The sequence below is a fragment of the Phoenix dactylifera genome, chromosome 4 (assembly GCF_051530095.1).
Source record: "Phoenix dactylifera cultivar Ajwa chromosome 4, Ajwa_hap1_PhDact_Kaust_v1.1, whole genome shotgun sequence".
NCBI lineage: Eukaryota > Viridiplantae > Streptophyta > Magnoliopsida > Arecales > Arecaceae > Phoenix > Phoenix dactylifera.
Window position 1 is genome coordinate 43609052 of NC_143193.1, and position 11680 is coordinate 43620731.

The following is an 11680-nucleotide window of genomic DNA, read 5'->3' on the forward strand; positions in this document are numbered from 1 at the left end:
CCCAGAAAAAGTACTGTTGAAAGTAGCCGTTGGAGCTATCAGGATAACAGGGGTCGACTCACCAGATTCGTGGGTCGTCCCATGTACTAAGGGAGACGACTCACTAATCATAGGAGTCGGCTCTTTTCTTTTATCCATACAAAGTTCCTGCACTTGCCTCAAGGGTCGACTCGTCAATGTCGGGAGTCGACTCATGTAGAGATGGGTCGGCTCTTTAAGTACAAGGGTCGGCTCACTTCTTCAGTTCATACAGGTTTCTTGCGCTAGTCTTAAGGGTCGACTCTTCAATGTCGGGGGTCGGCTCATGTAGATATTGAGTCGCCTTCTTAAACACAAGAGTCGGCTCATCTAGTTGGTCTCACGCGGTGATTCTTCTCTGTTTCTCTTGAACTACATAGGGGTCGACTCTTTAAACACAAGGGTCGGCTCATTCAGTTTACAAATAGAATTTTCAAGTTTCTTGATTTTGTTTTTCTTAATTCTTTGGAGTTTGTAAGTGCAACTTTCATCTAGAGATCTAACTCTTCACATTTAAGCCAACATCTTTAGAGTACATATTTAACTCAATTATTTTTGTGATCATCAAAATCCATCCTTTAGGATTAACAATCTTTCCCTTTTTGATGATGATAAAACTATTGAGTTTAAAAGAATTTTGCAATAATATTCAGAGCATTTTTGCAATATGGTTCAGAGCAAAAAGGATATTTAGAAAATTCAGAATATTCAATAAAATTTAGTATGAGAGCACTTTTGCAATAAGATTCAGAGCAAAGAAGTATTCAGAATATGTGCATTATTAAGTTTTAAGACTTTCAATATGTGAATTCTGTATGTTTATGAGAAAATCTCTCCCTTTCTTAATATGATCAAGTAAATTATGCTTCTCCCCCTATCTTTTGTCATTTATCGATTTTCTTCAATAAGATTCTTGATATCTTTTATTTCCAAAACAATCTGTTTTCTTCTTCACTTTTTGAAGTTCTTTTACTTCTCCCCAATTTTTGAAATTCTTTTACTTCTCCCCCTTTTTGTCATCAACAAAAGGGTGAGGGGTTAGAAAGTTTTCTACTTGTAGATCATGATTTAAGCATCAAGAGTTAAGGAGAATAATTGAAGAGGAGGTTCAGATTGATAATAATTCATTACAAAATTGAATAGGAGGTTCAGTGGGAGTTTCACTGCCAAGATTTTAGAGCATTATTTGTACAGAGTTGTTCATCCTTGTTGATTATGTATCAGAGCATTTTGACTTATAAAAATATTAGAGCTTTTTAAATGTATCATAGCTTTTTAACTCATGCTTGATCCAACATAGCTTATCACCATACCAAAAGCAATTTGTAAATGTATCAGAGTTAATGTATTAGAGCTTTTTACCTTATTAATGTAACAGAGCTTTTGATATTTGTAATTGTATCAGAGCATATTATTCTGTTAAAGTTTCAGATGATTTTAACTTAAAAATGTATTAGAGCTTGTTGAGATATATAAGTGTATCATAGTTTTTTTTTTTATTTCGTAAATGTGTCAGAGCAAGTTAATTTCAGAATATATCAGAGCCTTTTGACTTAAGAGTGTATCAGAGCTTTTTAATTTATAACTTTATTAGAACATGTTAACTTAAGAATGTATTAAAGTAGTTGGAGATAATCAAAACATAAAAATTGTACTTAAGACACAGTTCATTGAAAAGGAAACATCCATTTCATTGATAACAAAACATTTTACAACCGATGTTTACATATAATCAGAAGATGATTGTCCAAAATGAAATACAAAACAATGTGAAAAACATTTGGACATAGAATTTCAGGTTTGGTCAGGAGAAGGTTGATCTAATAAACATTCAGGCCTAAGTAGATGGTCCAAGCTGATCGGCCTCCTTGTCTCCTAGAAGTTGACTGACTTTGGTATCTAGAGTGGAGAGAAAAGCAGTCAACTGAGAGCCTTGTTCCTTAATTTGCTGCAGTGATCCTTGGAGTTCATTTTCTTGGTGCCTAATACTTTCTTTCATAGCTCGAAGTCTTCTTTGTTGGGTAGCAGCAAGTGTCCTTAAGCCTTCCAACTCAGTCTTTATTTCTTTCACCATCATAGTTAGATCATAGACTGAGTTCCACCAAACACCAGACTGAAAAAGACCTTGCAGTATGTGATCTCCAATAAATTTCAGCTGGTCTCTCTCAAGCCTAAGGGGCCAAACAAGTGGCCTATCTCCTTATGTACTAGTGCTAGATGCCCTCTGTGAAGGTCTTACACTAGTTTGCCTTGAATCAGCTGGCCTCTATGCCTCTTTTCTTGTTCCTTCTTCCTTATCTTCTCCTCTATGAGCCCACTTGTTATTGGCTTTGACAAACCCCATTCTTATGGGTGACTTTTCACTATAGATGTCAGTGTGCTTGAGCTCCATTTTTACTTCTGCTAGAGTGCTGACATCATATCTAATAAAAATAAGAGATAAAACAATACTGTAAGGTAGTGATGCTCCCTTTCTCTGTCCAAGATCTGCCATATGCTTCATCATCATGGCAGGAAGGTTTAGTGGTTGGCCTCTAAGTAGATGATGCATCACCAGAATGTCACTCTCAGATACATGATCAAATCGGCCTGTTTTTGGAAACAGTATCTGACTGATAATGTGGTGAAGTAGCCTCATCTCTGCATTCAGCTTATTGGCCTTGACTTCTTCTTTACTGACCTCATCCTTAGATAAAATCAACTTTATTCCTTCAGTTCTATCTTCCAGCTCTTCTAAGTTCTCTCCATCAATGGGTGCCCTAATCACATTCTCCAAGATTTCATCCGTGATTAGAATGGGAACGTCCCTGACCTTTGATAAAATCCGACCATTCCCATACCTAGCGTTCCCGTAGAATTCTCTTACTAGATCGGGGTAGGTAGGTAGGTCCAGTGAACACACATACTCCCAGCCCATTTCTTTTAAATTTGTTCCTATGTGAAATCCTTTCCTTTCTAAAAATAGAAAATCTACTTTTCTTTCGGTTGACACTGTTCGGTTTGAAAGTGATGCAAATGGAACAAGTCTCGGAATGGGGGAAGATGGTGACGGAACGGCTCTTTGTTAGGAAGGTGATGGAATTGTGGGTTCCACCGCTCTATCCGATCGTGCTTTGGATCTTTCTTGATGCACGAGGGGTTGTTTCTTTTGGGACCGAATGTAATCTGCTTTCTAGGAGCCATGAGGGACCGGCCGGGACCACTCTAGAGTTTTAAGGTTTTTGGTTTTTGGAAAGGAAGAAGACGGAAACAGGAATTTTGGGATGTCTGAAACGTTATGTGGAACAGAGGTCGACTCTTGACTAAGTGAATAACCTTTTGGGAGCAAACTATTTCGAAACAGCAGGGGTCGACTCATTTGTTCCATTAGTCGACTCAAGTAAAGCAGGGGTTGACTCTCGACTTGGGTGAGTTGTCCCTTCTACTTGAGACGGAGTTGTATCAGATCTTTGGATGATTCAAACTCTCCCCCTCACTTCATGAGTCGACTCCTTATTATCATGAGTCGTCTCCTCATCAGTCAAGAACTAAAATTTTCAAATTAAGATCCTCCAAAAATGATTTAATCAATGGGAATAATAGAAATTAATCATGTAAGCATCCAATCAAACAATGTTTGTACTAAGATTTTAATCAAAATGGGTCACAAATACATAGTTCTCTTATTTCATTAAATTTTTCTTCACTTAGAGGTTTGGCGAAATTGTCAACAATTTGTTTTTCGGTGTTAACAAATTCAATTATGATATCTTCATTTTGAACATGATCCCTTATGAAATGATGTCTTATTTCTATGTGTTTGGATTTAGAGTGCTGAATTGGATTTTTGGTTAAGTTTATGGCACTTGTATTATCACATCTTATGAAAATTTTATTTAATTTAATGCCATAGTCCTCAAGTTGTTGTTTGATCCACAAGATTTGAGCACAACTTTCAGCTGCAATGTATTCAGCCTCGGTTGTTGACAATGCAACTGAATTTTGTTTCTTGCTAAACCAAAAAATTAAGTTAGCTCCAAAGAATTGACAAGTTCCACTTGTACTTTTTTTGTCAAATCTACAACCGGCAAAATCAGCATCTGAATAGCCAATTAAGACAATTGTAGAGTCCTTAGAGTACCATAGGCCTAGATTTTGTGTGCCTAACAGATATCTCATGATTTTTTTAACAGCAATTAAATATGATTCTTTAGGATTTGATTGATATCTTGCACATAAGCAAACACTAAACATTATATCTGGCCTACTAGCTTGAAGATAAAGTAGAGATTCTATCTTCTATACAGCTTTAAATTAATAGATTTATCTAGCTCATCTTTGTCAATCTTACAAGATGGGTCATAGGCGTACCTAATGGCTTTGTATCCTCCATGTCAAACTTCTTTAAGATTTCTTTTGTATACTTACTTTGGCTACTGAAGATGCCCTCTCTTGTTTGCCTGATTTGGAGTCCGAGAATGAAAGTTAGCACACCCATCATACTCATCTCAAACTCACCCTACATGAGCTCAGCAAAATTTTTACATAAAGCTTCATCAGTAGCACCAAAAATAATGTCATCAACATATATTTGAACAATTAAGATATAAGAATTTTTCTTTTCGATAAAGAGAGTTTTGTCAACATTCCCTCTTGAAAAGTTACTTTTATCAAAAAGTTAGTCTTTCATACCATGCTCTTGGTGCTTGTTTTAAACCATATCGTGCTTTGTTGAGTTTGTAAACATGATTTGGGAATGTATGGCTTTCAAATCCAGATGGTTGTTCTACATATATTTCTTCAGTAATATAGCCATTTAGAAAAGCACTCTTGACATCCATTTGAAAGAGTCTGTAGTTCATACAGCAAGCAAATGATAATAGCAATCTTATGGCTTCTAATCTTGCTACAGGTGCAAAGGTTTCATCAAAATCTATTTTCTCTTCCTGATTATATTCTTTAGCAACCAACCTAGCTTTGTTTCTTACCACTAATCCTTCTTCATTAAGTTCGTTTCTGAAAACCCATTTAGTTCCAATTATAGAGGAGTTTTCAGGTCTTTCAACTAAATCCCAAACATTATTTCTTTTAAATTGATTAAATTCATCTTGCATTGCCATTATCCAATTATTGTCTTGTTTAGCTTCTCTAATATCTTTTGGTTTAGTTTGTGAGGCAAAGGCAATATGATTAATGATGTCCCTAACAGAAGATCTAGTTTTAACGCCTTGAGTAGGATCACCAATAATTAAATCTTTGGGGTGATGGGTTGCATACCTCTATTCTTTTGGCAGATCATGCTTACCTTGCTGAATTTGATCTTCTTCTTGATCATTTTTCTGTTCTTGATTACCTTGATTTTCATTTTCTGCTGCAGAAACATCCTTTAGGGTTAAGTCCCTAATTCCTTGATCAAGCTCTCCTGCATCATCATCAGCATCTATATTCTTTCTTGATGAGAGGTCATTAGTCTCATCAAAAATAACATGAATTGATTCTTCTACAACTAATGTTCTTTTATTGAATAGTCTATATGCTTTACTTGATGATGAATATCCTAGAAAAATGCCTTCATCAGATTTTGCATCAAATTTTTTTAGGTTATCTTTTCCTTTGTTTAGAACATAACATGTGCAACCGAAAACATGAAAATATGTAACATTTGGTTTTCTGTTTCTCATGAGTTCATAAGGGGTTTTCTTTAATATAGATCTAATAGTAACCCTATTAATGATATGACAAGCTGTGTTGATAGCTTTAGCCCAGAAATATTTAGGCAAATTACTGTCAAAGCATTGTCCTTGCCATTTCTTCAAGGGTTCTGTTTTTTCTTTCTACAACGTTTTGCTGTGGTGTTCTTGGTGCAGAAAAATTATGTTCAATTCCATTTTCTGTGCAGAACTTTTCAAAGTCTTGGTTTTCAAATTCTGTACCATGATCACTTCTGATTTTTACAGTTTGTAAACCTTTTTATTTGAAACTCTTTTATAAAGTTTTGCAAATGCAGAAAATGCTTCATTTTTATGTGCCAAGAACAAAACCCATGTAAATCTTGAAAAATCATCCACAATCACAAAACCATAATGTTTGCCTCCTAGGCTTGCAGTCCTAGTAGGTCTAAATAAATTCATGTGGAGAATTTCCAAAGGCCTAGTAGTGGAAACAACATTTTTAGATTTAAAAGTAGTTCTGGTTTGTTTCCCTAGCTGACATGCATTGCACATTTTGTTCTTTTCAAAACTTAATTTAGGTAATCCAATAATAAGATCTTTTTGAATGATCTTTGAAATTAAGGGACATGATGAATGCTTAAAGAAAATGAATGCTGGAAAATGAACAAAGGAAAATGAATGATCTTTAAAGTGTGCATGCTTAAAGAAAATGAATGCTGGAAACAAGAGCAGAAAAATAATCTAACAAAGGGACATGATGATCCCGATGCTAGCCCAATCTATCGAGGGTTGAATCCCTACGATAGCCCAAGGCCTTTCGGCCGAATTCCCCTATGGGATCAAAGATCAAAAGATCAATATTGATTAACTTCGCAAAAGATGATTACAAAGTGCCTAATGGCACCCTTAAATAGACAAATGCTAAGTGCTGAAATTTCAGCTTATGAGTGGGCTTAATTCGAATTCAAATTCGAAATTAGTAGTGGGAACTAATTCGAATTTGAATTTGAATTCCAACCTTTCCTTAATCGGCCAAGAGTGGCCTTTATTTGAATTCAAAATTTTAATTCAAATTACTCAAGCAAACTATCCTTATTTGGCCTCTAATCAGCCATATTTGAATTTAAACTCATTTGAATGGGTGGGCGTCCAATCAATTTGGGAATGTGCAGATTTGGGCTGGTTGCACCTTCCATGCTGCTTCCGCCAAGTGTCCGTGGTCCCTTGCCATGTGTCGCCCTTTGGTGAAGGTGTCTATTCACACGGATCAATGATGTGGCGTGCTTCTTTCTCCCACGGATCGTTGACATGGCAGCGTGCTGCCCCTTCATTTGGCGGCCTGATGCATCTTGGCCGCCCATGTCCATGCTTGCCGGTTAGCCATGGGAGAGCCGATTTGGACTCCCTCGTTGATTAGGCATGAACTCCTTGCTTTGGCCGAACTTTCCTGGTTGGGCTGCTGCCATGTGGCTCGGCCAGCTGGGTTTGGCCGAGTGTGTGCTTGGGCTTGGGTTCGGCCTAGTGCGTGCGCGCAGGGGCGCGCACGGCTGGATGGGCGCGCGCAGCTGGGCGTGTGCGCGCAGGGGCGCGCACGGTAGAATGGGCGCGCGCAGGGGCGCGCGCTGCTGGGCGCGCGCAGGGGCCCAAGCACACACTCGGCCAAACCTAGCTGGCCGAGCCACATGGCAGCAGCCCAACCAGGAAAGTTCGGCCAAAGCAAGAAGTTCATGCCTAATCAACGGAGGAGTCCAAACCGGCTCTCCCATGGCTAACCGGCAAGCATGGACATGGGCGGCCAAGATGCATCAGGCCGCCAAATGAAGGTGCAGCACGCTGCCATGTCAACGATCCGTGGGAGAAAGAAGCACGCCACATCATTGATCCGTGTGAACAGACACCTTCACCAAAGGGCGACACATGGCAAGGGACCACGGACACTTGGCGGAAGCAGCATGGAAGGTGCAACCAGCCCAAATCTGCACATTCCCAAATTGATTGGGCGCCCACCCATTCAAATGAGTTTGAATTCAAATATGGCTGATTAGAGGCCAAATAAGGATAGTTTGCTTGAGTAATTTGAATTCAAATTTTGAATTCAAATAAAGGCCACTCTTGGCCGATTAAGGAAAGGTTGGAATTCAAATTCAAATTCGAATTAGTTCCCACTACTAATTTCGAATTTGAATTCGAATTAAGCCCACTCATAAGCTGAAATTTCAGCACTTAGCATTTGTCTATTTAAGGGTGCCATTAGGCACTTTGTAATCATCTTTTGCGAAGTTAATCAATATTGATCTTTTGATCTTTGATCCCATAGGGGAATTCGGCCGAAAGGCCTTGGGCTATCGTAGGGATTCAACCCTCGATAGATTGGGCTAGCATCGGGATCATCATGTCCCTTTGTTAGATTATTTTTCTGCTCTTGTTTCCAGCATTCATTTTCTTTATTTTCCAGCCTTGTAATCCATTGCCTTTTGGAATAGAGAGAGTTCTTCAATCCATCCCCATTTATGTTTGAATCTCACCTTGCCACACTCATCATCCTTGAGAGTTAGGATAAGGATTCCACGGCAATAAGAAGGAGTACGTTACCTACATCAAGTCGGTCCCAAGGCAATCCGCCAACACCATCTTCAACCTTCGGACGATTGGGCCGGGGATCGGGACCGCAGGTCCCCGGGTACCCAAACAATTGGTGCTTTCATTGAGAGGTTCGTCGGAAGAAGTTCCTAGAGAAGCTCCGTCGAAGACTCCCTTCAGGAGGTAACGTTCTCATCTGCAGAAAATTCCAGATCTGATTTTTGGTGTTTGGGGAATAGATTTTTGGAGCATATTAGGATCTGGAGTTGTTTTAAAAATTCTGCAACCACATATCCTTGATCTGAAATTCTGCAATACATATATCTTGATGTTTGAGGATCCTGCAGAAATTTTCAGATCTGAATTGGAGTGTTGGAAGATTGGAGTTGGGTGTTAAATATATTTGATCCATTGCTGTTTTAACTTTCTGAAACCCATATTGGTTAGTCCGAGGGAGATTAAAATTTCTGCAGCCCATATATCTTAGTCTGAAGTTCAAAAAAATTCTGCATCTTATATTGGGCTTGAACTTGTATTCGATTGGGAGATTTAATTTTCTGTTTTTCATCCTTGTGAAACTCCTGTCGGAGGTTGATTGAGTGGTGTACACATCAGGTGGGTTGGTTCATCCATTGGGTGACAACCGCAGGAGGTTTGGGGACTGATTTGAGAAGTTTCTGTGTTGCGGAAAAATTCTGCAACAAGGTGTTTGTTAGGTTTCTAAGAGAAGGGTTTTCTGTTCTAAAGGTTAAATTCTTTTCTTTGTGGATCTACCATGGAGTCGAGGGGAGACTCAAAGGGTAGTATTAACCAACCCGGCCAATTGTGGGAGAATATTATAAACACTTTGGTTGACATAAGGAGACAAAGTAACGCCAACGTAGAGAGAATAGAAAAGGAGTTGGCTAAAAAAGAGAATGATGAGATACAAAAAAACATGAGAGAAAATCAGAGGGAGAATATGAGTAGAAGGAGAAGATTAGAAGGCCGAAGTGTTGTGAAAGAAAGGAAATATAAGAGGTACTATGATGAAAGTACCGAATCCGAAGATGATCCTTTCCATGCGCAAAGGCTTGAAGGCCGGAGAGAACACATGGATAGAAGGAAGAAAGGGCTGATTGGTGATGTCTATGATAAGAGTGTTTCTAGGGATCCAAAGCTTCATGAGAAGGGGCCAAGAAAACCTACAAATACTCTACCAAACTTCAGCAGCAAGGCCAAGAATCCTGTTCCAGCAACCACAGCAATTTCAGCCAATTCTGAAAATTCTGCAAGCATCTCCAAACCGCAGCCATCTGCGGCCAAGAAGCTGAATAACGAAGAGTTGCAGGACTTCACCAAAAGGGGTTTGTGTTTCAAGTGCAGCGCCATGTGGAGGATAGGCCACAAATGTTCATCCGGCCAAGCCCATGTCGACAGCAGCAACGAAGAGCCCGAAGAACATGTTGCTGAAATTTCAGATTCAGCACATGGTTACATGAAGATTTGGACTGCAGTTCGCGCAGCAAAATCAAAAGAAAAAGTTGCTGTTTTCACTCCAACCACAACCCGAGATGAAGAACTATCTATTGAAGAATCCAGTCAAGCCATCATATTTCGGGAGAACAGCGATTCAGCCGTTGTTCAACCCGAAAATTCTGCACACATGAGCGCAGAAATTTCAGCTTCTGCGCCCATTGTGAGTGAAAATGCTGAGGAGTGTTTGACCTCAGAAATTCCAGCAACCGAAGGCAGGTCAGCCTCGGTTATTGCAACAGAAGCCTCAGCCAATGCAGCCAAGGAACAAGGTGATATTACAGTGGATCTTCAGTTGCAAAGAGAAGACACACCTGCTGCAGATTTTAGTGCAGAAAATTCTGCGACTGCGAAATTTGTTGCACCACCAAGGAGCAGCGGAATTCTTCCAGATTCTTCAAACCACATTGAGCCAATGCATAGCCAGGAGGATGCCAAGATAACCACACGGGCGGTGATCAATATTCAGCGACCAACTACTATGCAGCTCACGGCTTGGATCGACAGATACGAGGTACCACTTCTTGTTGACAACACCTATTCCCATAACTTCATTAGTTCAGTAATTCAACAGAAATTGGGACTACGGAGTATACCCATTGAGCCATTAGAGGTTAAAGTGGCAAGTGGGGAAAAGATTATGTGCAGCAACATCATCAAGGAGGTGCACCTCAATGTCCAAGGAGTACAAATCAAGGTTGATTTGCATGTTCTTCAGCTAGTGAGCCTTGATGTCATCCTTGGTCATCCATGGCTTCGTAGATTGGGCAGAGTCAGTACCGATTATGAAGCCATGATCATGGAGTTTACCATCAGCGGCCAGAAGAAGCAGTGGACAGCATCTTACAACAGAGGAGTTATTGCAGATCTACTTCAGCCGCAGCCATGCTCGACCCTTGAGGACAAGGGTCGTTTCCAAGGGAGGGGGAATGTTGCGAACCCCGCTCCGCCAAGCCAAATTTCAACCAAGACAAGCCAGGCCAACTTCGCTCAAGGCCAATTCCATTGCTTGGAGGCTTGGCCGAACCATGGCCAAGCATTGCAGCAGCCGACCCAACCCCGCACAGGCCCTCCGCAGCGCCCATGCGAGGTTCGGGTCCTTCAGCCACGACCGCACCAGCGCGCGGCCAACCGCGCGCCCGCACGGCCACAACCTGCGCGCAGCCCTCTGCGCACGCATCAGCTAGCGCGCGCCCGACAGCGTGTGCACCAGCCAGCGCACGGCCCTCCGCGCGCAGCCCACTGCGCTGCTGGTGCGCGGAGGGCCAACCGCGCGCGCCCACAGCCTGCGCGCAGCCAACCGCGCGCACACCAGCAGCAGCAGCACACGCGCGGCCCTCCGCGCGCACCACTGCCCGCGCGCAGCCCTCTGCGCGCGCACCAGCAGCAGCAGCACATGCGCGGCCCTCCGCGCGCACCACTGCCCGCGCGCAACCCTCTGCGCGCGCACCAGCAGCGCGCGGCCCTGCGCGTGCCCGACAGCAGCGCGCGCCCCTGCGCGCGCCCATTCAGCCGTGCGTGCCCCTGCGCGCCCACGCCCAGCAGCGCGCGCCCCTGCGCGCGCCCATCCAGCCATGCGCGCCCCTGCGCGCACACGCCCAGCAGCGCGCGCCCCTGCGCGCGCCCATTCTACCGTGCGCGCCCCTGCGCGCACACGCCCAGCTGCGCGCGCCCATCCAGCCGTGCGCGCCCCTGCGCGCACGCACCAGGCCGAACCCAAGCCCAAGCACACACTCGGCCAAACCCAGCTGGCCGAGCCACATGGCAGCAGCCCAACCAGGAAAGTTCGGCCAAAGCAAGGAGTTCATGCCTAATCAACGGGGGAGTCCAAACCGGCTCTCCCATGGCTAACCGGCAAGCATGGACATGGGCGGCCAAGATGCATCAGGCCGCCAAATGAAGGGGCAGCACGCTGC

General features: G+C 42.3%; 1 protein-coding gene across 21 annotated transcripts in view; it reads left to right on the forward strand.

Moving 5' to 3' along the window:
- LOC103700537 (uncharacterized) overlaps positions 1-11680 on the forward strand; it is a 48984-nt gene that overhangs the window by 16639 nt on the left and 20665 nt on the right. For 2 of the 21 annotated variants that reach the window (XM_088719975.1, XM_088719976.2), the window contains exon 1: positions 7290-10278. The exons of 18 other annotated variants lie outside the window; for them this stretch is intronic. In XM_088719975.1, coding sequence (XP_088576101.1) covers positions 9025-10278 — 1254 coding nt within the window. In that variant the 5' untranslated portion in view covers positions 7290-9024. Of the gene's footprint in view, positions 1-4909; positions 10279-11680 lie in introns of those variants that run through there. One more of the 21 variants, XM_088719990.2, reaches the window with a different exon arrangement.